This window comes from Aspergillus pseudoviridinutans, assembly GCF_018340605.1.
Source record: "Aspergillus pseudoviridinutans IFM 55266 DNA, scaffold_5, whole genome shotgun sequence".
In the NCBI taxonomy this organism is placed as follows: Eukaryota; Fungi; Ascomycota; class Eurotiomycetes; order Eurotiales; family Aspergillaceae; genus Aspergillus; species Aspergillus pseudoviridinutans.
In genome coordinates this window covers 1,383,359-1,410,919 of record NW_025091285.1, presented here as the reverse complement: position 1 = coordinate 1,410,919, position 27,561 = coordinate 1,383,359, and the positions used below count along the sequence as shown (strand labels likewise).

Sequence of the window (27,561 nt, the reverse complement as noted above, 5' to 3'; positions counted from 1 at the left end):
TGCAGTGCAGAGCCCTCACAGGCTGGTCCAATAGCAATGGGCTACTGCCATCAATTTCCGAGCTGAAGGTGGTTCACGCCATTTGGAGGATCAACGTCGATCAACGTCGACTCTTCCCTTTTTATGACCTATCATTTTGACATGCTCTTGCCTACCGGAACATCCCAGAGGCCAGTTCTGCACAGTGGTACACATGGAGGAATATGTTGACCTGCTCCCCTACAACACATTTCATATTGCATCGACAACTCGATACTTTGTCCGTGTGCGGTGTCCGGATCAGCTAGGGGCATTGGTGCACACGCCCATATTTCAGACACGACCCCATCTCGTCCTTGGTGGTGGTAGTAATATTCTATTCGCCAATGATACGTACGAGGGCATCGTGCTGAAAAACGAAATCAGCGGGATTGAAATTGTCTCTCGGGACGAGAAGCACACAGCACTTCGTGTTGGTGGCGGGGTCGCTTGGACCACACTGGTCTCATACTGCCTCGACCATGGCCTCGGGGGACTTGAGAATCTGGCCCTCATCCCAGGCACCGTGGGCGCAGCACCGGTACAGAATATCGGTGCGTACGGTGTGGAACTCAGCGATGTGCTGGAAAGTCTATGCGCAATCGATTTGACTACTGGAGCCAGACGACAAATGTCCAATGCCGAGTGTCAGTTCAGCTACAGGGACAGTGTGTTTAAACATACTTTGCAGGGTGTCTTCATTGCCAGTGTTACAATCAGGCTCGATAATCCTGGCAACCATCGATTGAATACGACGTATGGCTCAATTCGACGCGTTCTGGAAGATCGGGGAGCGCAAGTCCTCACGATCCAGTCAGTCGCAGAAGCTGTGTGTCTGCTCCGCAGGAGCAAGTTGCCTGATCCCGATTTGCTTGGAAATGCGGGCAGTTTCTTCAAGAACGCAGTCATCGACCAGCTTGCGTACAGCTCTCTGCAGGTTGTTCACCCAGCGATCCCTGTGTTTTCGAGGGCAGATGGCTCGAAAGTCATCCCAGCAGCTTGGCTGATAGAAAGATGCGGCTGGAAGGGCAGGAGAATCGGCCCCGTGGGAGTGTATGACCAGCATGCTCTCGTTGTAGCAAACTACGGCAGCGTGAATGGCTTTGATGTCCTGGAGTTCGCCAGTCGAATCCGGGAGGATGTTATGGACCGATTCGGCATATGGCTTGAGTTCGAAGTAAGGATCGTCACGTAAGTTCCAATGAGCAAGAAAGTCAGTTGGCTCAGTCGGAAGTACGAGACCCATCGAGTGAATGATAAAGGATCCGTGGTTGCGGGGAAAACATGACGAAATCCAGATGATCTTGACAGATTACTTGGAATTGTGCAGAGAATAAGTGTCCACAGCAGGACAGTGGCATATGTGGAAGAGTAGATAAATAATGATGCAATCTGCAATTGACGCTATCGATCTATCATAGTACATACATGCATCAGGATATATGCGATCTTTCCATACGTATAGACTATAGCAGCGAGAAACTCAAAAGGCTTTTTACCAGGCAGGTCCAGGCTTGCCCGAATACACTACTGACAGTTAGACTAGGCTGTTAGACTAGACTGTCGTGTCTACCAGTCACGAATCCTCCGTAGGCCATACCCAAGAATGTCCGTGTGTGTGTCTAGACTGAGCAGACTTTGACCGAAAATCAGCTCCGACGAGGATGAAACGGTGGCTTGTCGGTCTTGTCCGTTTGAGAGCATTACGACACCTAGTGTACATTACCTACTTACCGAGGGCCCTCAATAAAAGTTGACATAGTGGGGGGCACTAAGATTCTAGCAACCAATAGCCACTTGTTTCTGCTTGCCCTACAGGTTCTGATTGATTGATGATTTCTGCTGATGGTTTATTAATATTATTTGGCCCGTCGATAGCTGCAACCTGGGATCTTTTTCTATCCTATCCTACGGGTCTAACTTCTACTTAAGTATGTACCTTCTGGTGTATCTTCTGTATTAGGACGTTCCTGTCATTGCTGAGAAACCACATTCACAGTGGTGAGAATGTGACGACGCGCAAGAATGCTGGTCTCCTAGAAACGCATTGACAACCTGGCCCGTCAAATCAGCTGGGAATTCCTGCCCTGATGAAAATGGAGCGATGTGATTGATCCACTGCCTCTGCTAAGGTACTGATCGGTGGCGTTCTGTGCCTGGAATGGTGAAACATCGCCCCAATAGAATTTTATCAGGGCCCGTGGTTGATGCCGTAGCGAAATATTTTTATTATTAGACTTATCCATTCTATGGCTACTGCCTCAGGCTGGCCCGTATTTCTTCTTCCTCATTCCTTTTCTCCATCGAATCTCTCCCCTCGCTCAGTCAGTCTGTTTCGTGTTTCTTTTTCTTCAGTCTGATCTCCGTCGCATTAGATCATACTGACCTCTCGTTCTCCATCTGGCCACTAACTCCAGTCTGTCTTTCCAATCGCTCAGTCGCACGCTCTCTGCTTCCTCTCGTCTTTCTTGCTTTGTTTGGTTCGGCCCACCACTCCACTGTCCCCGCACGCCGTCTGCCTCTGGTTCTTCTGCTTGTGGACGAGTCTACGTATTTGGTCAATCCTTACAGGCGCAGGTTCCAACGGGCTCGCGCCAAATCAGATCGCTTTGTTCTGGATCGACGAGTCGATCTCGGGTGTTGGTAGCTCACTTGGCTTGTCGCAAAACCCAGACACTGGTTTAGCTGGCTCGCGCCCCACTCAATTTCCCTTGTCAGGGCTGCAGGCCAGCTTCTTTTCCCTCGGGTTAGTGTCAAACAGTCGAAAGTATAAAGTCAGAGGAATCGTGGTCATTGGACCCTTTTTCTCTCCTTCTCGTTCGTTTCGATGTCCGGTCGACCTGGACTCACGGAGAAGCGTTTGTCGGCCCATCGCTTTCAACCGCTTCCAGATTACGCAAATGATACCATAATGGCCAATTCACACGATGTTACGATTGATATTCCCCTGACCAATGTTCCCAGTCGCTCTCCGACGGGAGCACGGAGGGGGAGTGCGCACACGGCCACTTCGGCGGCCTATCACCCTCCCATTGAGGATGTTCAGACCAACACCAGCGAGAAGGCCGGATTGGTCGCTGGCACTGGTCCTGGCCGTCGGAAGAGAACCGTTGACGACTCCACGGGCCGTTCGCTCGAGGAACCTGAGGACGGCACCCTCACGCGGATGGGGAGGATTTACCAGGCCATCCTCAACTTCTCTATCGTTACCAGGTACCTCATTTATGTCACACCCATCGCGCTCTTGATCGCTATTCCAATCATTGTGGGAGCCACGGCTGCGCAGGATGCGAGAATTGGCGGCGTGACGCTGCCTTGGTTCTTTGCCTGGATTGAGGTTGTCTGGTTGAGTTTGTGGATTTGCAAAATTATCGCTCATTTTCTCCCTTACCTGTTCCAGTTCCTCTGTGGAATTGTCAGCCCGGGAACTCGCAAGTATGCTCTCATCCTGCGCGCGCTAGAACTGCCCATCGCGACGGTCTTCTGGACCATCGTCTCGTTGGTGACTTTCCTTCCGGTCATGACATTAAACCCCGAGAAAAAGCGGACAGGCGACACTTCCGCCAAGGACTGGGAGAAATCTGTCAAGAATATCCTGTTCGCTTTGTTTGTCTGTAGCTTGATTCTGCTGGCGGAGAAATTCTTGGTCCAACTCATCTCCATCAGCTACCACCGAAAGCAATTCGACTCGAAGATCAAGGAGTCGAAGCGGCACATTGACCTTATCGGTCAGCTTTACGACGCCTCTCGCAACATGTTCCCCATGTACTGCAAGGAGTTTCGCGAGGAGGACATGACCATTTCCGATTCGCTCTTGGGTGCAGCCACCGCGAAGGGAGTGGTCCACTCGCGCTCCAGCTCCTCGATCCCCCTCAAGCTGATTCGCAATGTTGGTCATAACGTGGGCCGATTTGGTGACAGAGTTACCGCTGCGTTTGGTGGTGTCGCCCACGAAATCACCGGCAAGGAAGTGTTCAACCCCACTTCGGTGCGCGGTATTGTAACACAGGCCCTGGAGCGTCGGAAGGCCGCCGAAGCTTTGGCACGCAGAATCTGGATGTCTTTTGTCATTGAGGGCAGGGATGCCCTGTACCCCGACGACATCGCCGAGGTCTTGGGAGTCGGCAAAGAGATGGTTGCCGAGGAATGTTTCCATATGCTCGACCGGGACGGCAACGGTGATATCAGCCTGGACGAGATGGTTATGGTTGTTGGGGAAATTGGACGTAACCGCAAGGCCCTCAATAACAGCATGTACGATGTCGACCAGGCCATTCATGTCTTGGACAACTTGCTGCTGACTGTCGCCGGTGTCATCTCGGTGCTGGTCTTCATTTCGTTTGTGACAAGCGGTTTCGGCACCGTCATCGCGGCCGGCGCCACATCCCTCCTGTCTCTCAGTTTTGTTTTCGCGACCACCGCCCAGGAAGTACTGGGCTCGTGCATCTTCCTCTTCGTCAAGCATCCCTTTGACATTGGTGACCGTGTCGAGATCAGCGAAAAGGACTACATAGTCGAGCGCATTTCGCTGCTGTATACCGTCTTCAAATCGGTGACAGATCAGCGCATAACTCAGGTCCCCAACGTGGTCCTCAACACACTCTGGGTTGATAACTATACGCGTTCCAACGCCATGCACGAAATACTCAAGATTCCCGTCAGCTTCGACACAACATTCGCCGATATCCAACTCCTCCGCGAAGAGATGGACAAATTTGTCCGTGACAAGGAGAACTACCGTGATTTCCAGCCGGATGTCGACGTTGACGTTGTCGGTGTCGGCGACATGGACAAGCTTGAGTTGACCGTCAGCATCCGCCACAAATCCAACTGGGCTAACGAGTCGATCCGTGCCATGCGTCGCTCCAAATTCATGTGTGCGTTGGTTACCGCTGTGCGCAAGATTCCCATCCGCGCTCCTGGTGCTGCCGCGGAGGACGCTGCAGGCGACAGCGAGACCAAGGACGACAAGCCCGACGCCGACAACGCCGACCAGAACAATATCACGCGGACCGCATCCGGCCAGCGACGCGCAGCAGCGGCCGGGATGACCATGGATGCCGCCGCCCAGGAACAGGCTCGATCAACCGGCTTCAGCGCCAGTCAGTCAGCCGGCACGCTACAACGCCGCGGCGGCTCTTCGTCCACCGACTCGGGCTACCCGGAACGCGCCAACAGTCGCACCCCGAACGAAGGGGACAACTACCAGACCCCCGCCGCCTCACCCAACCAGAACCGCCAACTCAGCGTCAACTACGGCAATCTCGCCCGTGAGCCATCCACCGGCCGCCGCAAGGCAGGCACCAGCACCAGCGAGCAACCCCCCCTGCCTTCCCCCACAGCAGGCGGAGTTCCCATCATCGCGGAGCCCGTGCCCCCTCCTCCTCGCCAGCAGCCGCCGCCGGCGGGCTCGACATCCCAGGGGCTCCCCTCCGAGTATCCCTCGTATCCTAGCATGTCAAACTACGGAGGTAGTTTCTACGGGTCTCACAGCCAGGAGACGGCGTACGATCCGGAGCAGCCGCTCGAGCTCCCGTCGGCGGTAGAGCATTCCGACTCTGACTCGTTCGGAAGGTTCCCGGGCTCTTCGCCGGGGGTGCAACAGCGCTACCCTGACGACCATTCCAGGAATTGGAATCAGTCTCGTCCGCCGTACGGAGGACAATAGTTAGGTTACTGAAAACAAAACGGATGGCGTTGGTGGTATTCTGATTCATTTTTGTATTGGTATGGAATATGGGCGATGATCTGGTGCATATATCGGGCGGTGAAATCTATGTCAAACTAGGAAATCAACTAGTAATTCGCAATGTAGACGAGAATTCTATTCGGCATGATTAATATACATATGACGGTATCAGACACCGTCACAGACCTCAGAACGTACTGTCCTGACTACCTAGTCCCGGTCTCCTTCCACGGATACGACACCTGGTCATCCTTGCGCACCCAGATCTTCGTCCGCTTCTTGTTGACAACATGCTCCACAAACGCCTCCCTCGTATACTGCGCCTTGAACTTGCGGATCCACCGCGGATCCCACAGCTCGCTCGCAATCCCCAGATCCTTGCAGCAGCGCACCAGCGCATTAGACCGACACCCCTCCGTCGCCGTCGGGATCCCATCAGGCGTGAAGTAATCCTGCTCGCCCCGCGCGACAGAAACTAACCTGTAGCACACTTAGCCTCCTATTCATATCTCCCAAACGCAAAGAGAAACAAAAGAAAGAGAGGGATACATACCGCCCATTACAAACCAACGCATACTCCCTCGTCACCGTACGCGGCGTAACGATACTCTCACTCCGAGGCACAAGACCCCACCCGCCTGGCCCAAACGCCCGGTTCAAAATCCGCCGGTACTTGATCTCCGGGAGGTACAGGATGCCATCGGGCTTGATCTCGACTTCTTCCGGGTCGACCTCCGCCAGTAGGATATCTGCTACCTCCTTGGGAAACGGCGCGGCGGAGAGCCCGTGGAAGGAGCGCGTCCAGTCAATTTTTTCTTCCGGGGGTGAGTCCGGCGAGAGCGGCGCGTCTGCGAGGCCGGTTTTGGAGATGTTGCTCGTGGTTTGGTGGGCGGGTGTTGGGGCGAGGATGCGCGCGGTGCGGTCGTCCGTTGCGGGGGCGGGTGCGGTTGATGAGGGGTTGGATGGCTTTGCTGGTAAGGTTGGTGTAGATGGGATGGGGGTTTTGGGGGCTGTCCGGGCTGCTTGGTTGCTGTTGTTGGTAGTGATGGATTTGTGAGAAGGGGTGGTGGTGATTGATCTGGTAAGGGCGAGGGTGTGCTGCGTGGTGGACCGGGAGGTCAATCTAGATGGAAATTTTGTAAAATTTGTAGACTCTACTAGCCGCAGAGAGCGGCGTATATGCGATGAAGCCATGGTGCCGGTGTGGTTGAGGATGGTTTGTTGTTAGAGCTTCTCATGCGGAGATGAGCTTGACGTCGCGTCTGTATAATGTCACGTGATTTACGTGTGCTTGAAAGGTCGTCTGAATTGGCAGACATACAGCTTGAAAGGGGTGAAGTTTCATATATTGTTACAATAGCGGCATCTATAGTACAGGCTAAATAGCAGTTGACTCGTTCTTCGAGTCTAAGCGTCCTTTGTTTGAGTCCGCTGGTCATTGCCCTTGCGCTTCCAGCACTCGCGAAATGCTTCCATCTGTCATAACATACTCATCAGCTTCAATTCTCTGATTCATTGTGTACGACGAGGTGAAATGAAAGCTAGAACAGGCGTGATGTGGTGCTTGCTTTCAGCTGCAACCGGTCTCAGCGGACTCACCTCGTCCTTGCACAGTCTCCAGTCCTTCTTTGTAAAATAGCAGTCGTTCATTTTATCCTGCTCCACTGTTGATCCTCAATTAGCAGCTTGTCTACTGACCATATTTTTCATTGTAAACTCACCTGCGCAACCGGTGCTGAAGATCCGCTTGTCCCTGTCCACCGATGACTCCGCATTAGTCCAGAACTTCAATCTCCGAGAATCTCAAAAAGTCAAAGGAAGAATCCTACCATTCATCAGGTTCATCGTCGTCCACTTCCGGGACCACCGCGGGCTTATCCTCCTTCTTCGACATCTTGTTCAATTGCTCAGACGTGAGCTGTATAAGCCTGTGAGTTGTGTCTAAGAAAGAGGTGATCTTGCTCCGTCCGGAGACCGACTCGCCGCATTCGCGACAACGACAGCGACAATGACCGCAACCACGCCCAACCTCATTGGCAAGAAGCTCAACGTGCTAGTTTACTCCGGTTCGTTCACCCAATCCGCATGGAGATCAAATAGTCTAATCAGTTCTCTTCCCTCTCCAGGCAATGGTAGCACCGTCGAATCCGTCCGGCACTGCCTCTACACCCTCCGCCGCCTCCTCGCCCCGCACTATGCCGTGATCCCCGTGACCGCCGAGATGCTCATCAAGGAGCCGTGGACTTTAACCTGCGCCTTGCTGGTGATGCCCGGAGGAGCGGATCTGGGGTACTGTCGATCCCTCAATGGCACAGGCAACCGCCGGATCGAGCAGTTCGTCAAGCGCGGCGGCGCATACCTCGGTTTCTGCGCGGGGGGTTACTACGGCAGCCAGCGATGCGAGTTCGAGGTCGGCGATAAGACGATGGAGGTGGTCGGGGATCGGGAACTCGCCTTTTACCCTGGAATATGCCGCGGCGGTGCGTTTCCGGGATTTGTGTACCACAGCGAGGTGGGCGCGCGCGCGGCCGAGCTCAAGGTCTCCAAGGATGTACTGCAGGCCGGTGTGGTGCCGGAGGGGTTCAAGTGCTATTACAACGGGGGCGGTGTCTTTGTCGATGCGCCCTTGTACGCGGATAAGGGCGTGGAGGTTTTGGCCAGCTACACGGAGGAATTGAATGTTGATCCAGGCACAGGTGCGGCTGCCGTCGTCTACTGCAAGGTGGGCGAGGGAGCGGCCGTTCTGACCGGACCGCATCCAGAGTACGTATTTCAGAGATTTCAAGGAGCAAGTGACTGACAGAACTAAACAGGTTCGCAGCGGCAAACCTAGACAAAAAAGCTGGGGGCGAGGATTATGCCAAGGTGGTGGATGCGCTGGCAGCGGACGATAAAGCGCGCACCGACTTTTTGAAGGCCTGTCTGTCCAAGCTGGGCCTGCAGGTCACCCAGAATACCACGACTGTGCCATCACTTTCGTCATTGCACCTGTCGTCTCAAAATCCGGCTGATACTTCCCGCATCCGATCGTCGTTGCAAGAGGTGATTAGTACCGAGGGGGACGAAGAATTCATCAAAGATGAAAATGATACGTTTCGTCTGGAGAGATCTGGGACTTGGAGTATGAGTTCACTGGAGGAGTCTCTCCCCCAGTCTGAACAGGGTGCTAGCGAGGGCATTGTTGATTACAACGCAATCATCAAACCTGTAGTGATCCACGACGAGCTTCCATCCTCAAAAGCAACTCCTTACTTCAATCACCATGCATACTACGCCAATCTCGAACAGTACCAGTCCCAGATGCGGGAAGGTGCTGGCTGTTTCGGTTCGAGCATCATGTATGGCGAGGTGGTCACTAGTACAAATACGATTCTGGAAAAGTAAGTGTTTCGCTGGACTTTTTGCCTTCAGAGCTGACGGATACAGAAATCCCAAATTACTCCGTAAACTGCCGCATGGATTCACAGCGACAGCAACCACCCAGGTCGCAGGCCGAGGCCGAGGCTCCAATGTCTGGGTTTCTCCGGCAGGGGCCCTGATCTTTTCAACGGTCGTAAGACACCCGATCGAAAAGATCCAGTCTGCCCCGGTGGTTTTCATTCAATATCTGGCGGCAATGGCGGTCGTACGGGGCATCAAGAGCTACGACGTGGGCTTTGAGAACATGCCAGTCAAGCTCAAATGGCCCAACGACATTTGTAAGTTCGATCCTCTCATTTAAATAGGGCTAGCTAATGAGTCAAGACGCCTTGGACCCGGAAAACCCGGACAAGAAGCACTACACCAAAATCTGCGGAATCCTCATCAACTCACTCTTCTCCTCGAACGAATACATCGCCGTCGTGGGAATCGGCATCAACGCCACGAACGCCTCTCCAACCACCTCGCTGAATGCACTCGCCTCTCGCTTTATCTCCAATAAAACCGCCCCAATCACACTCGAGAAACTCCTCGCCCGGTGCCTCACCACGTTCGAAGACCTGTACACCCGCTTCCTGCGGACAGGCTTTGACCGGGAGTTTGAGACAATGTACTACGACGACTGGCTGCACATGCATCAGGTTGTCACATTAGAGGAAGAAGGGGGAGCACGAGCCCGAATCAAGGGTATTACTCGTGACTATGGGTTGCTGCTGGCAGAGGAGTTGGGCTGGGACGACCGGCCTACGGGACGAGTGTGGCAGTTGCAGAGTGACAGCAACAGTTTTGATTTCTTCCGAGGATTGGTCAAGAGGAAGGTATAGACAGAGTCAGGTCTCGATAAAGTATATACTCTTCAATAGATTAGGTGATGAACAGGCCAAGAGCAGATCAAGATAAGCCGTGCCAAGGAGGCTTGTTTCAGCTTAGAGTCTGGGCATTATGGAGACGTAGCCCGACTGGCAGCAACCGATGGGCACTCAGACAGATAGCGGTCTCCCTTAGTGCAATCACAAGCCAGATCAGGCACAGTCAATTATGAGGGATTAATGCAATGGCATCACCCTACAACACACTCAGCTGGGGAAGCTCGAAGCTAGGATGCATCCAATGAACCACCGCCGATTCAGCCCCCGGCGCCATGACAGCTGGAGACGGGCCATCAACAAACCAGAACCGGATCATGCCGACTCGCCAGGCAGCATGATTCCTCTACAGAGCTGTCCAGTGGGAGAATACGCTCAGACGCTACGTCACATCTGAAACTAGACTATCTAGCCATGAAGCTAGCGACTCCTCATGTAGTAAAATAAAATAAAACTCACCGTCCCGTCCCGTCTCAAGCCCAGTGTCTCCTCAGCTCATCTCCTCCTCGACAGTTAGACTACCCACCAGCCATATCGCTTAGCACATACGCATAGGCATACACATACACACAACCAGCTCACTCTCACGCGTCTTGTTCATCATGTTCAACTTCAACCCCTTCAAATCCAAGGAGGAACAGACCCAGCAACCAACCTGGGACCCTAACACCCTAACCATGACCCAGCCGTCTACCCCCGCGGCACCAAGCCAGGTCGTGTCGCAGCAGCCGGTATACCTCATCCATCCGTCCCCATCTATTGACACAGTATCAACTGACGCTCGCCGTGTTAGCCCGCACAGGAACAGATGGACATGAGACTACGTGGCGGTGGTGAGAAGGAGGATGTTTGCTGTGGAGTGTAGGTTCCTCCCGTATCATTTGACAGGTGCTGTGGTGCCGGCGTGCTAATGAATAAAGGTGTGCGGGTCTTGCCTGTTTCGAGTGTTGCGAGTGTTGCTGTTAGTGGATTATGACGGGATATGGGTTATACCTTGTGATAGTCGTTGGGTACTGGATTAGTATAAATACAGTGATGAATTGATGCAGCGTTGTCTTGAAATGGATCGGTGGCCTACGGCTTCTGGGTTTGATGTGCTTAGTTGTCAAGCGCAGAACTGGTATCATGATTATGTATATACTCAAATACACCGCGAACGCGACCACTGAAACAGAAAAACCTCCAAAGCTAAAGGTAATCCGCCTCACGCAGCCGGACAGTAACATTATCCGCCGGCGCACTGGTCAGATTCAAAGCATGCCGAATCTCCAGATGCGGCTGCACGTCCTCGATCGCGTCGAAGCGCTGCAGCAACCGCACCAGGACGTATCCCGCTTCGGTGAGGGCAAACTGCTGCCCGATACAGATGCGCGGCCCGCCGTTGAACGGGACATAATCCCAGCCCACCTTGCGATCGATCCACCGGCTTGGCTTGAACTCCTCGGCGTCAGGGCCCCAGATGTCTTTGCGCCGGTGCAGGACGTGCACGTTGTATACGACGAGCTGGCCCTTCCGCACGTAGATGGGCTGGGTGCCGTCGCTGCCTCCGCCGCGGGGAAGGGTGGTATCCTTCGTTGCGGAGCGGCGGTTGCCGGGGACCACGGGGAACAGACGCAGAGCCTCGTTCATACAGTACTGCAGGTATTGGCAGGACTTGAGGCCGGCAAAGGTGATGTTGCAGGGTTGGTTGTAAGTGCCGAATTCGTCGATGATGGTCTGTCGGAGCTTCTGGAACTCGGCCGGGTGGCGTGCCAGCATCAGCACTGTCCAGCTGAGCAGGGACGCGGTGGTATCACGTCCCGCGAGGAGGATGTTCAACAGCTGCGAGCGCAGTTCGATCGGGTCCTGGGTGACGGAAACCAGAGCGTGCAGGAAGACGTATTGAGACGATTTTTCCGGGTCCGCGAGCTTGCCTTCGCGGGCGGCTTTGAGTGCTTTGTGCACGAAACGGTCCACGTACGCGTGCACTTCCTTCTCCGCGTGGCGCGACTCCTTGTTGTTCACAATCCAGTACAGTTTCTCGAAGCGAGCCCGTTGCGCCGCGTACCATTGCGACTTGTCAAAATAGTAGGGGAATTTGTCCTCGGGGGTCTGACCACCCTTCAAGGCCGAGAGTTGGCTCTCAACGCTCTCGCCGAAGAGGAATTCGGTCGCGGAGTCGATGGTGAGACGGAAGAAGATGGATTGGATGTCCACTGCCTCGGTCCACTTCCCGTTGACGACAGGCATCGCCTGCATCGCCTTTTGGACATGACGTTCTTCCAGGTCGAGGTCACTGATTTGATCACGCGTGAACTGAGGACGGAGCAGACCTCTGGAGCGAGACCACTCCTCACCATCGGAACTGAACTACACCAAAGTTTGTTAGCATGCCGCACATACCCAGCATATTCACGGAACAAAACCTACAATGCCAGCCCCCAGAACGGGATGCAGAGCTTGCCTTCGAGGAGCCCCCAGCTCAAAGTCCTTGAATTGCGTGGCGAGAATGGCTTGGATGTTCTTCGGATCTGTTGTGAAATAATTCTCACGTCCCATTTGCCTAAACCGGAAGGTTGTAACATATCGGCCCTCGCGGTCGCTCATGAGCGCGACCCGGCGCTCAATCATCGGTAGAATTTTTTTCGCTTTGTCTGCTGCCAAAGCTTCCTTGAGAACACTGATACCTAGAGGATCACTAGGATAGAGAGGAGTTGGGCCACAGCCTAATCTGCGGGCATTTTGTGCGTGCTGCCATCTCGAAACCAGCGCCCACAGCAGACGGAGGGCAACAGCCACAGCCGCGATGGTCAGAAGCGGGAACGCCATCGCAATAGGAAGATGAATTGAAGACAGACCGGAGACTCTGGTTTTATCGTTCAAATTCCCATATTTCTCTGGGATGTGATACCTCGCTTTTTAAGAAGTATGCCAGCGGAAACGTGACTTTAGCCGAGGGTCCGAGGCCCTATAATGGAAGCAAGGTGGGGAAAGGGGTCGCAAGAATAACGAAGATGAGGAAGGACAATGCAACAATTTTCTTCATAGTGAGTCTTGTGCTATGCTTGATCAGATTTTGGATGAGGTCACTGTGCATGGACATGTTATTCAGGTCATGCGTGTTTCATCTGCCTCTTGGCTGACCGTTCTAGTACCCCCCCATCGAGTGCTCCTCCACCTTCATAAGGTTGGCTACGGGATCTGGAACACTATGCAAGTGTGGCGATGCCAAATCAAAGATAACTGGTCAGCTTAATCTCCTTAAAGGACCTAGTCGTGTCGATCACCGTAAATGCCGGTCCTAGGCATCGGTGTATCCGAAGCACTGTGCAACTACTCTACATAGATATCAGGCAATACAATTACCTCCGAATCCAAAGTCCGTCCAGTTATCAGGGACTATGCGGGTTTGGGAGGCGGTCTTCGATGAATTCAACTCCAAAACCTAAGCAATTATGTTACGAGTTGTGGGCCTTCTGGCATTTTGAGGTGAGCCAGAATTAGGGCCTAGGGGCTCATGCAAGAAGCACACCTGCACCGTTCGGCGTTGGTCAACGGAGATGCTACCTATTCGGCCAGGTCTTCATCTCGGCTTTGGCCGAATAAGACGTCTGTTTCAATGAACCAGTTATTTTTGGGTGCTTGAAAGGAGTGCAGGTTGACCAGTTTGTTTGGTCAGCTACTATCTTTTCAACTGCAATCGACAAATTAGAAAGTCATATTCTCTGCGCTTGAAAATAGATTAGCATTTGTGACGTCGACATCTTGAATCTGCTCGTACAAATTCAACCAGGAATCGAGGTTACCCTAAGCTATGGAAATCTGGAGTGCCCACTGCGGAACCAGAGATGATCAAAAGCTGGGACGTGGCGGATCACAATGCCATTGTTGGGTTTAAGATCAACGGCATCTCGCGTGCTCAGTTCGTTGCTGGTCTCCAGCTCAAACCTTCCCGATGAACAGGGTTCTTTTGAGACATTAGATGATGGTATCTGATGCCAAAGAAACGATTCGACTGTGGTTCGACTGAGAAGCTCGAAGGTCTCGAGCCTTAAGCAGATTCAGACCAGCTTGAGACTAAGCCCAAAATGGCTAGTTAAGTGTGCAAAGCGGTGGTAAACACAGAAGGCGGTATACATATTTCCGGCAGTATTGCTCTGTTTGGTCTGATGACCTCAAGATGCCAGCCCTGCCCAACTCTTCTGACTCTTTGTCCCAATGCTTTTGAGATTGCGATCAATCAGAACATCGAGTGACTAACTATTCAGCTTTTTAATAACTTCTTTGGTCGGATATTGCTTGTTGTTTAGCAGTGGAATACCCCTCACGAGCCTTGGTCCTTCCTGCGTCTTGTTCGTGTGCCCAACAACGACACTTGGCGGCGTTGGCGCTGCATAGCTCGCCGTCATACCACTATCAATTGGCTCCAACTGTCTCTGGACCGCACACAAAGTCTAATTCTTTATATATTATCTTCCTCCCGGATATTTGATTGTTGTTACTTTTGAACTTTCATACGTCCAAACAACATGTGCATCGCATTAATTTCCACAGCTCACCCCTCCTATCCTCTGATCGTTATCGATAACAGGGATGTATGCGAATATTGACCTCGGAGCACCTCGTTACCCTACATAAACTAACAGTAATCAGGAGTTCCTCCGTCGTCCAACATCCTGCGCCGACTGGTGGCCGGAACCTAGCACCAACGTGCTGGGAGGCAGAGATCTGGCTCGAGCCACACATGGGACATGGATGGGGGTCACAAAAGAAGGGAAACTAGCTGTCCTGACCAACTATCGGGAGACTACAGCGGATGAGCCTAGTGGAGTACATAGTCGAGGCCTGATTGTCAACAACTGGCTTACAGCGGACCCCGAGCAAAGACAATCCACCAGAGATTTTGTACAGGGAATGGTAGCCTCGTCCGAGATCAGAAATGTCGGCGGATTCAGCCTGGTTTGTGGTTATGTCAATGAGCCGCTAGCCATCGTATCGAACCGGTCGGCCAATATGGACCAGATCTCTTGGATTGCCACAGAAAAGGGTCAGACATTGGGACTCAGCAACACAACGTTCGGTGATCGCTCCTGGCCAAAGATCCTCGACGGGGAAAAGCTCATGAAAGAGGCCATCAATGCTCATGTGCAAGCGGGTGAAGACGAAGATCAACTCATCAGCCGACTACTTCACGTCCTGAGCCGGGATACTCTCCCCAGGCTCTCGGGAGACTCAACGCTGGAGACCTACCTCCTCCTGCTGCGACAGAGTATCTTCGTCCCAGTGATTGGAGCACAGGCAGAGAAGTCTAGGGCAGCCGACGAGGTTGCTGCAGCTCGCGATACGGACAGGGTTCCAGTCGAAAGTCAACCGCCACATGATTTGCTGGACAAGTCATTCTTGCAGGGCGCATATGGAACTCAGAAACAGACTGTGGTGCTCGTAAGTGCAAATGGAAGAGTGAGATACTTTGAGCGTACGCTCTATGATAACGATGTAAATGCAATTCCCATCGGCAAAGGCGATAGGTCGTTTGAGTTCCACGTCAGTCGATAATGGAATAGCATGTTCATAGTGTCGAACTTCCTTCCCCAAAACATCCTACCACTTCAATGAATCGTACCAGTTGTATCAAATGCAGGCAGGAGGGGCATTTTCACCTGCCTGACTGTCTAATGTAGCTCGCATTATGTTGCGGCTTCTCGCCAGAACTGTAACCAAACAGAGGTGGTTACCAAGGCCATATTCTACTCGTGTTTTCCCATCGCGCGGTATAGACTATTCTTCGAGACAGTTACAAACTGATCAATAATAATAATAAGGTAACCCCCTATTTCCCTGCTCGAGGCTCCAGTGCATGCTCAGTTCTAGAGAGCTCATTAAACATGCAATCTAAAAACCGTTAGTTCCCTGATGGCTGACTTTCGGTGGGTCTTGCTAATGTCCCTGTCTCACTTCGAGCTTTGGAGCTTTCGACTTCCAATTATTCCTATCCATCCGCAATTAAGTCCAACCTTTCCAATCATCAATTTCATGCTTGGCAAAGCACGTATCTTGACGTCGGCACCTCAGATATGTTGTTTTACACAAAGATTGGTACAAGCTTTCGGTTGCACGATCCGAAACAACCGTTGCTCACCGTGTCTGAACTATCAACGGTCCAGATCGAACCAACGCTCCAAAATAATTTCTCCGCCAACGAACGCATTCCTTGGAGCGCTACTGCTGTTTCATCTAAAGCAGAGCTCCTCTCATCCTTCGATTTACCCGCACGGAACGAAATCAGGCAATTGCATTGGATATTTGGCTGATGGCGATGATGCTATCCGAGCCTGGAACAGTTCCTCGCTGTCTCCTTAATCAAAGCCACTCAGGATCAAATATACGGATCAGGCACCGGTTTAGCTATTCGCCGGCTAAGCCTTCTGGCCACCGCTGAGCCTGCTTTTTGTCCACCTTCACGTCGGACGCCGAAAAACTGAGCTGACTGGAATACCGGAGATGAAGACTTAACATTGTGTCTCGGACAATGATCGGTACCATCCATCTCCTCCTTCACGGCGCCACTACGATTGTTCAAATGTCGTTCTGGAACTATGCTCTGCCAGCGCTCCGAACTGTGCGCCCCTGAAGTTAAATGATGCATCATCAAATTCATGACTTAGGCCCGGATAATTATGGCGGCTGTGCTCTATTTTCCAGGCAACCCGGCTAGTGGCTAGTAGCCACAGCTAATGGAGAACTCGAAGCTTGGACAACGCTTGATCCCTTGCAATATGATATCGATGTGACCCACGCCACGGAGCCATTCCAGAGGCAGAAAATCTTGCCTCGATATTAAAGCTGTGGAGCTTGCGAAATGAACGGGGATCCCTGAACCGCATCCTCCGAGCTGACGGGGTCAATATAAGATGAGCACGCTGGACTCATTCTTTCAGGCCATTTCTTTCTTCTCTCTGCAACTCAAGACTGGTTTCTTGTCACTCATTAGACTTTGGATTTCGTCTTTCGTCTCTCTTTTTTCCCCTTTGCTTCTTTTCGACAAGCTCGATACACATTCTTTACACCACCACCATGAGAATCAGCAACTTGATCATGGCCGCCAGCGCTGCTGGTCTGGTCAACGCTCTGCCCGTACGCGAGATGGCCAAAAAACGCTCCTCTGGATTCACCTGTATGTTGAGGCGATAATCCTACCATGGTATGGTATCTGGACTAGACTAACACTATACGCCTGCAGGGGTCGGTGTCAACGAATCTGGTGCCGAATTTGGTAGCAGTATCCCCGGAACGCTGGGTACCGACTACACATGGCCCGATACATCCAAGATTCAGACTCTGCGCAATGCGGGTATGAACATCTTCCGTGTTCCATTCTTGATGGAGCGTCTGGTCCCCAGCTCCATGACCGGTACCCCGGATGCCACCTACCTGAGCGACCTGAAGAAGGTAGGGCAGCGACATTTGCTTTGACGTGAGGAGATGCTAATATTCGGCGATAGACCGTCAATTTCATTACCGACAGTGGTGCTTATGCCATTCTTGATCCTCATAACTATGGAAGATAGTAAGTCATGGCTGGTCCTTACCAGCGGAGTGGTAACTAAAATCCGCCGTACAGCTCTGGAAGTATCATTTCCTCTACTTCTGACTTCCAGACATTCTGGAAGACCGTCGCTAGCGAATTTGCCTCTAATGACAAGGTCATCTTCGATACCAGTGAGACTCCCGACCACCGGAGACCTTGGAGATTTGATAGCTTGGAATTGTTAGGCTGATGTTTCCAGACAATGAATACCATGATATGGACCAGACTCTGGTGCTCAATTTGAACCAGGCCGCCATCAATGGTATTCGTGCTGCCGGTGCCACAACGCAATACATCTTCGTTGAAGGTAACCACTACAGTGGCGCCTGGACCTGGACTGACAACAATGACAACCTTAAGGGTTTGAAGGATCCTCAGGGCAAGATCGTCTTTGAGATGCACCAGTACCTTGACTCGGACGGTTCTGGTACCTCTGAGTCCTGTGTCAGCTCCACTATCGGCCAGGAGCGTGTGCAGTCTGCCACTCAGTGGCTGAAGGACAATAGCCTCAAAGGATTCCTTGGAGAGTTCGCCGGTGGTGTCAACTCCCAGTGCGAGACCGCCGTCGAGGGTCTTCTCTCTTATATGTCCGAGAACAGCGACGTCTGGCTCGGTGCTGAGTGGTGGTCTGCCGGTCCCTGGTGGGGAACTTATATGTACAGTCTCGAGCCTACTAGCGGTCCTGCCTACTCAACCTACCTTCCCATTCTGGAGAAGTACTTTGTGAGCGGCACCGGCTCTTCGTCCTCCTCTTCCTCGACCACTGGCTCTTCTGCCTCCTCCTCCTCCTCCTCCTCCTCCTCCCCCTCCTCCTCCTCCTCCTCCTCCTCCTCCTCCTCCTCCTCCTCCTCCTCCTCCTCGACCACCAGCTCTTCTTCCTCCTCTTCCTCGACCACCAGCTCTTCTACCTCTGTGACCAAGCCAACCACTACTGCCCCTACTCAGGTTCAGGTCGTCGCCACTTCTTCCTCTACCCCTACTCCGTCCTCAGTGTCTGCAGCCGAGACTCCCTCTCCCGCTCCTACTGAGGCTGCTCAGCCCTCCAGTGCCGCCCCCACCACCCCGACGACCGCCGCTGCTTCGACTTCTGCTTCTGGCTCTTCCGTTTGCGATGCCTCCGAGCCTACCGCCAGCAGCTCTGCCTCTGGCGTCGCCAAGCACTGGTACCAGTGCGGTGGAGTCAACTGGACCGGCCCTACAACCTGCGAGAGCGGCTACACCTGTGTTAAGCAGAACCCTTACTACCACCAGTGTCTTTAATTTAGGCCGTTGGTCTTCCGCATTGCACTCGGAGGGTGATGGGCAGCTGAGGATGAGGGGGGTGAGTCGTGGGTCGTTCTAGGATAGACCGGGTCACACGACCGCATTTCGCTTCGATGTAAATAGTTCAAATATTCAACTCTTGCATTAGCATTAACATTTCCTCCGGGACCCCAGTATTTCATAGCCACATCTTTGTGTAATCAAATGTGCATTACTATCCCTATCCACTGCGTGGAAGGATAAGCCTCAAATTGCGCATCACATGCTGCGCAGCTAGACCAGGGCCAAGTTTTACAATGATCTAAATATTTACTTCCTAATTCAGCAACTCATCTGATATGGCCCGATCAAGTGACTTTCCCTCGTACGAACTGAACCGCAAATCTCTTCGGACCTCGGCTCTACATGGCTTGCTCGGACGAGTAGAACGTCCAGGGTCCGGTCCGTGGAAAGTAGAGCAATCAGTGGAAACGGGAGGAAATCGGCGACTGGAGCGCGAAAGCCCCGACACCCGTCGCCGATTACTTATCCTTCGCCATGTGGTTTGTGTTTTATTATGCATAGGCGCATAATGCATAAAAATAAGCATAAAGCGAAGTTACTAAGCGGTGGTAAGGGAAGTGGCGTTATGCTGACTTCCGTTTCTTTACTTCGAATGTCGGGCAGAAAAATCAGCGGTGATTGGTGCTGATAGGTGTATTTGATTGTTGTGATGTTATCGAGTTGAGTGTGATGTCAAGCATATTTAGGTGTCATTACCTTATCCTTATGGAATCTGTAGGCCTAATAGTATGGAAGACATGTAATCCTTGCTTCGAATGTTCGCCTTTGGTTTCGTCAATGTCATTGACGAACTTGGAAGATATCGACGTGCCACTAGATAACTTGATTTGTATGGCGATGTTTCTCTGATTGCGACATCGATATCGACATCACAATGTCATTGTAGTGATGGAATCTTTTTGCCTTAGGCGATCTTATTGTCTGGAATGATCGAAAGTAGTCATTGTATGTATATGGATGCTTATTTGTGATGGCTTCCCCAGATATGATGTCGACGGAAATTGATTAGAAATGGTTGACGTCACTATGTATGGTAGCTACTGCTTCATTCGGACCGTATACAACGTGCACCCCGGCAAACCCGAGAAACCGCATCGGAGTTGGCCATTGGAGTACCATGGCTGGCATTTTGAAATATTCAAGTTAACGTGGTTGCTAATCATTTGGTAATTCAAAAGAGAAATCCTTAGCAACACTGAGTCCTTGCTTGAAAGTCTGCAATTATGATCATGTATTTGTTTAAGGGTTAAGGTAAGCGGCTTTCTTTATCCTACAGAGATCTCATTGAATTATAAGGTCGTGGAGAATAGTTGAAAATGGTAATACCCACTTGATGCAGTGCAGCTCCTCCACATGGTGGATGATTCAGCTATAGGGCGGTGCACTGGGGTAATTCACCTGCTTGACAATAATAACCGTAAATCTGGAGAACGTGCTACATCAGACTTACTAAGGTAGTCCATTCGAACTTGCCAGGCTTCATTGTTGCCTGATATCGTATAAATGTATCGAAAAGGTTGGGTGTATTTCTCCCGTTCGACATCTTGCTGCCCAGGCGAGGAACATTACAAATGCTTTTCATATAAGCCAAGAAGTATATGTCATGCGTTGCCTTGGACAGTTCCGAAACTCGACTGGGTAGCAGCTTTCCATAAGGTCCCTCATTATGAATCTGTGACAGTGTGACTCGCATGCGAACCATGATTGGCAATACTCCGCAAGTATCATGTCAGCCTTAACCCGGAGCATGGCTCAGACATCCATCGCTTATGGCTTACGTGGGCACTTGCCATCAAACCAAGGAGATTAGATTTATCAATGCCCTAATTTCCGATTCAGCCTGCAAGATACGAACACGATGGGGCAGTGTAGTCCTGACTTCCGATAGGATTAGTGACGGCTTGTCAGAATCACCTCAGCATTTGAKGCTGATTATGGAACTCTGATAGGTAATCAGATAAAAAAAACGAAGGATCGGAATAAGAATACGGAGTATCCAACCTTGTCGGTTACGTTGATTCCGTAATCCGCACTTTGGGCACTTTCTCTTCCGCCGGGTCTCGTCAAGACGGTCACTCCGACGAACTCTAAAACCACTTGTCGAAAAGCGGAGTGATACTGGCACGGGGATGCATCCTCGCATTCGCTTAGGTACACCACTCCTGTAAGCTTCTACCTAGTGGCATCGACTGAAGCCCCAAAAATGCGGTCGGCATTGGACCGAAAACGTAGTTCATTGCTACCTACTATCCACGTCTCTAAAGCAAGGGTCTGATCATTTATTTTCTTTTTGAGATCCACGTAAGAGTAGGATGTGACATGTGTCGTCTTAGACTTAACTTTGCCAGGCCATGTGCTGTGTAATTTGACTATAATTGTTGATCGTTCAGTAATCATAATAACCCCGCTTGTAAACTTAAGGTAGTTTGTGATTTCAAATCTAATGTTTCTCGACAAGCTCGATATCCTGGAATCCTGGAACCTTCCAGCGTTCCTCCGTTATGTGTATATAAGAAAGGTTGTTTGTTGATTTGCAATCATAATAGTGTTCATCACATCAGCAATCACCAAGGGTCAGAGGGAACGGGGCGGAAAGATTGGTCATCCGAGCCCCAGTTGCAGGGCTGGATCGGCACCCTCTGGCCAGGAATTGCCTAAAGGAGATAAGCCTGGCGGAATTAAGGACGTGAGTCATTGGTACTCATTGGCTGCCGGAAGGAGGCGGTGAGCCTGCAGTATTGGCGACTGCCTGTCTGACTAATTTTTCATTGTGGTTCCTTGGATCGCCATTGATCGGTTGATCGCCAGGGCTGAATCAGAATGGCTGGTTTTCCCTTCGTTTTTTATTTTTCATATTCTCAGGTGGATCCAGTTGTCCCGTTGTGTCCGAGCCATGGATGTCAGGCTCGCTTTCKCTCCGGCGTCCGATCGCCGTTCGGACTTAGACGGGATCACGGCAGCCAGAGGTCAAAAAACATCACTAAGAGAAATACAAGGAATATATGAATAATGGAGAAAGAGGATTAAAAGGTAAAAAATTTCAGCCTAGTCAACAACAAAAGTGGATATATCAGAAATTCATATCAAGCCCATCTTGCCCTGGTGAAACCTGTCTCATTAATATTTTCTACTTTCCACACAACCTACTACTATCATCCAGCCATCAAGCATCTACAGCCTCACTTTCTGCCTTGTAAGAGGATACATTACCACCTGTGGCTGTTCCACATCCGGTCGAACAGACAACCAGTTGAACTCACATCGCAAATCGGTCGAACACATCTGCGCCGTACTTTGAAGAAAGATAAAGGGACTATTGAATTGCCCCTACCTGGCTTGGCCGAAGGTGCAATTTACCGCCTGCATATCGCTTGACTCACCGCTCTGTGCTACAATCGATTGTATTGGAGGTGGGCCCGACCGCCGGAACGAGAAGCACAGCCATAGTCCAGTCTTTGACTCACCACAGTGGACGAGTCAATTTCCTGATCGATCTTTGGTTGAGCTCATAAGCACATCAACACCCCGAATCTGGAATCATGGTTGTAAATTCCTCCACAACTCGCTCTCCTTCTTCTTCGTCTTCTCCTTCTCTCTCAAGTACCTTCTCCTCTACATACTCCAAAGCAATCGCCCAACGGCGTCAACAGAAGAAAATGAGCATTACGCAAACATACTACCTGGCTCACACCGCCCGCAAGAAGCTTACTCGGGAAGCTTCACGGGCGGACCACGATCTCCGTCTCCTGGTTGGCCATGCCAACCTGCTTGATTCATTGATGCTGGATCTCGCCGATGCCGAGCAGGAACAGGAACGGTGGTTCAACCAGACAGTCAATGGAGCTAGCAAATCCTCTCAAAACTCTCAGACTCGACACATCCAATGGGCCGACACTGTCATTGAAGAACCCGAGGAAGACTGGGATCCCGAAGATGCCTCCGACCTTGACTCGGACAGTGACGACTCGGACTCTGATGCTGAAGACTACGAAGAGGAACAAGCATTTGCCACGATCCAGAAGCCCGTCCGGCAACGGGCACCATCGCCCGTGGCTGTCGTCACCGAGAAGGAAGTGGATGAGGACTACGATTCGGACTCAGACTCGGATTTTGAATACGACGATATCGAAGATCTAGAAGAGCTCACATTGACTCGCGCACCATCACGACAAACCCCTCCCGAGCTCTCCTCGGACTCCGACGAGGACTCTGATGATGATGCTACGCCTCCCTCACCGCCGCAACCCACGCTGGCCAGTTTCTCAGAGAAGCAGCCTCAATCGGCCGAGCTTCCACTTTCCGACCCTGAATATGGGCCGGGGTATTACGTTACTGGACAGGAGCAGAGCACATTCATCGAGGCGTACTGATTACGTCTTGTTTCGATTGATTGTTTCTCCGCCAGTGTATATTCTCGTGATACCCCTTTGTCTGATTTGGGCATTTATTTTCAACGGCTTTCATAGGCTAAGCCGCACGGAGTTTTTTTTGGACTTATTTCAGCTATCAATCTGATGCATCTATTGGCGTCTAGAATTTTGTTAGTGTCCACTATTGGGCACCATTGATGATTCTCTACTCTTACGAAGGCATGTATGGAGCCCCTATTGTCGGGCATGCATGATGGGATGGCCTTGGTATATGGCCAAGCTTATTATATATATATGATGATCTATAGATCAGAAAAAATGAATAAATTCTTGAAAATATTCGTCCTCCCCCTTTTATTTTTCTAGTAGCACAGTCTCCGACTGGATGATCGTCTCAATTCTGAGACACTCCATCCAGTTGTTAATTCGCATTGGGCACCTGGCCTTTTAGAATTGTCTTTCAGCGACCGACTATTTGCTGACTAGTAAGTTTAAATTCTCATCTGGCGTAAACAGAAACTCTTCATTTCAGATGCAAAGTATCTAAGGGCAATAGCTTGAGCTCCGTGAAGATCAGTACCTTGCTGCCCTAGACCAACATCCGCATGTGACCGTCGATCTTCAATAGTCACCGCTGGCGTTGGCGCTCTAAGCCACTGGGTACACCGCCTACTCTGTAGTCAATAGACAATCCATGCACTTTGACACGGATATGTCCTTGACGGATCATAGAAGAAACTTCTGAATCTTGCTAAATAAATGTCTGCAGAAAGCCAACCCATTTTCCTTCCTGTCATGGCCATCGGAAACTCTCTACCGAAAAGTGAATGGGTCGTCGCTCTTCAGGGTATTGGTGGGGTGTGGATCGGATAGTGACGCCTGATACCCGAGTATGACTCTAACATCAACTCTAGACTAGTCCATCAGCGGAGTTAGGACTCAAGGTCTCATTTCTGAGTTCGAAGAGAAAGATAATTATCTCCGCCGATCCCGAATTTTCTCCTTGAAACATTGGAATTCCGGAAGTTTGCGTTAACTGACTCTGTTGGGTGTAGTCTGCAGTCAAGGATTTAACGTTGGTTTCCGTGAGTCATGCGGAGGCAGCTGATGGCTTCATTTAACCCCTCATTGCGAGGAGAAAGCTGCCTCAGAAAATTGTTTAAGTGCCGAGTAGCCGTTCTGCAGTTGAAGTCCGAAGAGGGGCTGTCATTGGAGTTATGCAGGTCTGACAGGATGGGGTTTGTGTCTCGAGTCAACAAGGGCGTATGTGCTGTGACTTTGCCAACTCTGTTCTGTACTCCATAGATAATAGTCCTGTTATTGGTGTGCATATCGCAATAGCCTCAGATGCAGTCCGTGATAATAATACTAAGGTATTATTAGGTGACAACATCGCTCACCGCCTTTATCTGCTCCTCTTGAGCTCCTCCTGTTCTCACCTTCCTCTCTGCATCCGGAAGTCAAGAGCTCACTTTCCTCTTCATTCGTCCTCATAGCCCGCCAACTTCATTCCTTTGCTGAATTCCTCTCATCAGTTCAATTGCTGCAGCCGTCTTCGAGCTCTGCCCAAACTAAACAAACCCCGTCTGCCTGGGGTCCTCCCACCACACTCGTTGTAAACCATGATCGGCGTTTTCCGCATCACACCACTGGCAGACGAACTTCAGGAGCTTCATGGAGGCTGAGCTGCTAGACAAATAGATTGAACCTCCGTCGTCTCCCTCATCAGCAAAATTGTCTGAATACTGAGTAAGACTCGTCTTGGTCGAAGTCTACAATTCCTTAATTCGGCTCATTGGGAGAATTCCCCTCTCCGCATCTGCATTCCAAAGCCGGGAGCAAAGCTCTCTCACGTGCGCTCTGGATCGCACCCCGCTTCTTCTTCTATCTTCACGGAGGGCAAACTACACCGGTGTATCCATCGCATCCCATATACCGACGAAATGCAGTCCTCCGTCTCCTCCAGACATTCGTTCGACGACACTGGACGTGAGTCCTCCTCGCCAAGGCGCATCTCCCCTGCGGGCGATAGTCCCCGGCGCAAGTCCATCCAGTTTCATATCGGGGGAGTCGAAACGCAGTCTCCTATTCGTCGCTCTTCAAGCGTTAAAGTCCAGAAACAATCGCAGATCGAGGTACCGGAGAAGGATCAGAAAAGTGGCTCTGTTAGTCGAGGCCTTTCTCCGCCTCCGCCGCAGTACGTCCCGAGCTTTGTTGCACTTGCGCTGCTGTTGCGATCCTGCTAACAGGCTGAATTGTTTGCTTAGAACCTACGAGCGCGGTGTGTCCTTTGATACGTTCGATAATCCCGACGCGGCGGACTTCTCGTTGACTTTGAACTACAAACATAAAGGCTATCAGTGTACTCGTCGCAGTAGGACTTTTCTCTGTGGCACTGATCAGAATGATTACTCAGATTTTGCCCTGGAGTGGCTGATCGATGAGTTGGTCGACGATGGCGATGAGATCGTTTGTCTGCGAGCCGTTGAAAAGGATTCTGGTCTCGCGAGCGATGCCGAAATCGAGGCTGGAAAGTACAGGAAGGAGGCTGAGAGGCTGTTCGAGCAGGTCATACAGAAGAACAGCCAGGACGAAAAGGCCATCAGCTTGGTTCTAGAATTGGCGGTCGGTAGGGTTCAGGACATTATTCAGCGAATGGTATGTTAATCAGTCCTCTAGACTATGATGTGTATGAAGTATACTGACACTTCAAAGATCAGGATCTACGAACCTGCGCTGTTGATCGTGGGAACGCGCGGCCGTAAACTCGGAGGCGTGCAAGGCTTGCTGCCAGGCTCTGTCTCCAAGTATTGCTTGCAGCAGTCGCCGATTCCGGTCATTGTCGTCCGCCCCTCCACCAAGCGAGAAAAGAAAAAGAAAAAGCGGCAGGCGGATCCAACCAGACGCAGCTATAATCAGATCCTTGAGCAGAGTTCGCGTCGGGGTAGCCGCATCTTTGATGCAAGTTCGAGCACCGACAGCAATATCTCTAGACTGCCCGACGAGGAGGCCGCGGTTGCGGCAGCCTTGGGTCTCCCTCCCTCATATACCAATTCTCGGAGCTCTCTTTCCATGTCGGAGAGAAGCAGCGTCAGTCAGGAGGAACCAGTGTCGCCAAATTGGGGCTCTTTGAGCGTCACTGCCAAAAATCGTCTTGCAGAGAGCGCAGAGACCACGGAAGACGAAGGCGCCTCCGATGATGATAATCCTGCTTCCCGATCCGGTCATCACATCGAGGATGTGTCGCCCAAGCACAAGGCCGTGGACGACGGTCAGGCTGTTTCCAAGGACGGTGACCTGTCACCGGACGCTCATACACAGACCACAACGACGACTGCTCCACCTCTCGAATCCCTAAAGGTCAATATTCCAGTTATTGTGACTGAGGATATTTCGACCTATCCAAACGATGAAGGCAAGGGTGAATGATTCCACAGTTGTCCACCCAGTCTTACTGTGCATCCCTTCCATCTACGGCATTCCTATCCAATTATTCGTCTTTGCAGGTGGCTCTGATCTGCCTGTATCACCTTGATTGAATGCTTACAGCTTACATTCTGCCTGTCCCTCAGTATGAGCGATTACAAATTAGATCAACTCATACCTGACGATGTCATGATCACTCCGCTCTGTTTTTTATATGAAGCCTCGTCTCGCATTTGTTGTGTGTGTTTTATAAGGCCAACCTCGTCGGGAAAAAGAGGATAAACAGTTCCCAGTCTGATGCATCTCATAGCTAGACATGCATGTATGAGTTAGATTCAGTTACAATGTGAATGGACTCAACCTAGATCAGATGGATTTGGTAAATAACCAAGTCCAAGCTCTGAAGAAAAGGCACGTATCTCCAACCAATTTCATTCAGGTATGAACAATACAGTATCGAGGGAAGCAGTTCCAATTCGCAGTGCAAACATAGCCACGTTTTATCAGCCTAGCAAGTAGTCCCTAATCTTCCAAGCCAAGTCCAGACAAGGCTAGGACTATACAGACGTATGAGCGAGGCCATTTCATTACTGCAGACAGCGACAGCCATTGAAGAGTTATGTTATATTGAGACATAGGCATAGACATGAAGCTTGCAACGTCGATATGACAGATAGATACCAAGACGAGGCGAAAGAGGAAACTTTTCTAACGGCATTTTGTCTAGAACGAAACAGCGAAGCAGAGACAGACGGACGGACGGCATACACCAAGCCAGTGTAAATGCAAATGCTGCGTAAAAGCAAAGCAAGGAAGAAACGAGAAGAAAATGCACACATGTCAGTCAGCTACAGTATTCTCGCGTGACTGGGAGCAATA

The 27,561-nt window shown here is 51.2% G+C and overlaps 11 protein-coding genes across 11 annotated transcripts; 8 read left to right on the top strand and 3 right to left on the bottom strand.

The window, feature by feature from the left end:
- Nucleotides 1-193: 193 nt before the first annotated feature.
- Nucleotides 194-1,213, top strand: Asppvi_007554 (putative UDP-N-acetylmuramate dehydrogenase; the record flags this gene model as incomplete). The annotated part of the gene is made up of 1 exon (XM_043303440.1): nucleotides 194-1,213. One exon carries the CDS (start codon nucleotides 194-196, stop codon nucleotides 1,211-1,213), a length of 1,020 nt encoding a protein of 339 aa, XP_043159375.1.
- Nucleotides 1,214-2,929: 1,716 nt separating this feature from the next.
- Nucleotides 2,930-5,686, top strand: Asppvi_007553 (serine/threonine protein kinase; the record flags this gene model as incomplete). The annotated part of the gene is made up of 1 exon (XM_043303439.1): nucleotides 2,930-5,686. One exon carries the CDS (start codon nucleotides 2,930-2,932, stop codon nucleotides 5,684-5,686), a length of 2,757 nt encoding a protein of 918 aa, XP_043159374.1.
- A 227-nt stretch (nucleotides 5,687-5,913) lies between these two features.
- Nucleotides 5,914-6,901, bottom strand: Asppvi_007552 (putative mitochondrial genome maintenance protein Mgm101; the record flags this gene model as incomplete). The annotated part of the gene is made up of 2 exons (XM_043303438.1): nucleotides 5,914-6,187; nucleotides 6,261-6,901. The coding sequence occupies 2 exons, from the start codon at nucleotides 6,899-6,901 to the stop codon at nucleotides 5,914-5,916; spliced, it is 915 nt and encodes a 304-aa protein (XP_043159373.1).
- Nucleotides 6,902-7,114: 213 nt separating this feature from the next.
- Asppvi_007551 (coiled-coil-helix-coiled-coil-helix domain-containing protein) lies at nucleotides 7,115-7,601 on the bottom strand (the record flags this gene model as incomplete). The annotated part of the gene is made up of 4 exons (XM_043303437.1): nucleotides 7,115-7,183; nucleotides 7,307-7,371; nucleotides 7,429-7,460; nucleotides 7,537-7,601. 4 exons carry the CDS (start codon nucleotides 7,599-7,601, stop codon nucleotides 7,115-7,117), a joined length of 231 nt encoding a protein of 76 aa, XP_043159372.1.
- Nucleotides 7,602-7,715: 114 nt separating this feature from the next.
- Nucleotides 7,716-9,951, top strand: Asppvi_007550 (biotin--[acetyl-CoA-carboxylase] ligase BPL1; the record flags this gene model as incomplete). The annotated part of the gene is made up of 4 exons (XM_043303436.1): nucleotides 7,716-8,470; nucleotides 8,521-9,087; nucleotides 9,134-9,405; nucleotides 9,452-9,951. 4 exons carry the CDS (start codon nucleotides 7,716-7,718, stop codon nucleotides 9,949-9,951), a joined length of 2,094 nt encoding a protein of 697 aa, XP_043159371.1.
- Nucleotides 9,952-10,595: 644 nt separating this feature from the next.
- Nucleotides 10,596-10,858, top strand: Asppvi_007549 (uncharacterized protein; the record flags this gene model as incomplete). Its single annotated transcript, XM_043303435.1, has 2 exons — nucleotides 10,596-10,724; nucleotides 10,787-10,858. The coding sequence occupies 2 exons, from the start codon at nucleotides 10,596-10,598 to the stop codon at nucleotides 10,856-10,858; spliced, it is 201 nt and encodes a 66-aa protein (XP_043159370.1).
- Nucleotides 10,859-11,181: 323 nt separating this feature from the next.
- Asppvi_007548 (cytochrome P450) lies at nucleotides 11,182-12,801 on the bottom strand (the record flags this gene model as incomplete). The annotated part of the gene is made up of 2 exons (XM_043303434.1): nucleotides 11,182-12,342; nucleotides 12,403-12,801. 2 exons carry the CDS (start codon nucleotides 12,799-12,801, stop codon nucleotides 11,182-11,184), a joined length of 1,560 nt encoding a protein of 519 aa, XP_043159369.1.
- A 1,700-nt stretch (nucleotides 12,802-14,501) lies between these two features.
- Nucleotides 14,502-15,528, top strand: Asppvi_007547 (NRDE family protein; the record flags this gene model as incomplete). Its single annotated transcript, XM_043303433.1, has 2 exons — nucleotides 14,502-14,567; nucleotides 14,626-15,528. 2 exons carry the CDS (start codon nucleotides 14,502-14,504, stop codon nucleotides 15,526-15,528), a joined length of 969 nt encoding a protein of 322 aa, XP_043159368.1.
- A 1,518-nt stretch (nucleotides 15,529-17,046) lies between these two features.
- Nucleotides 17,047-18,820, top strand: egl3 (putative extracellular endoglucanase/cellulase; the record flags this gene model as incomplete). Its single annotated transcript, XM_043303432.1, has 5 exons — nucleotides 17,047-17,146; nucleotides 17,213-17,421; nucleotides 17,475-17,539; nucleotides 17,594-17,691; nucleotides 17,760-18,820. The coding sequence occupies 5 exons, from the start codon at nucleotides 17,047-17,049 to the stop codon at nucleotides 18,818-18,820; spliced, it is 1,533 nt and encodes a 510-aa protein (XP_043159367.1).
- A 3,605-nt stretch (nucleotides 18,821-22,425) lies between these two features.
- Nucleotides 22,426-23,256, top strand: Asppvi_007545 (uncharacterized protein; the record flags this gene model as incomplete). Its single annotated transcript, XM_043303431.1, has 1 exon — nucleotides 22,426-23,256. One exon carries the CDS (start codon nucleotides 22,426-22,428, stop codon nucleotides 23,254-23,256), a length of 831 nt encoding a protein of 276 aa, XP_043159366.1.
- Nucleotides 23,257-25,199: 1,943 nt separating this feature from the next.
- On the top strand, nucleotides 25,200-26,685 carry Asppvi_007544 (universal stress protein; the record flags this gene model as incomplete). Its single annotated transcript, XM_043303430.1, has 3 exons — nucleotides 25,200-25,453; nucleotides 25,524-25,914; nucleotides 25,972-26,685. 3 exons carry the CDS (start codon nucleotides 25,200-25,202, stop codon nucleotides 26,683-26,685), a joined length of 1,359 nt encoding a protein of 452 aa, XP_043159365.1.
- Between the last annotated feature and the right edge of the window lie 876 nt (nucleotides 26,686-27,561).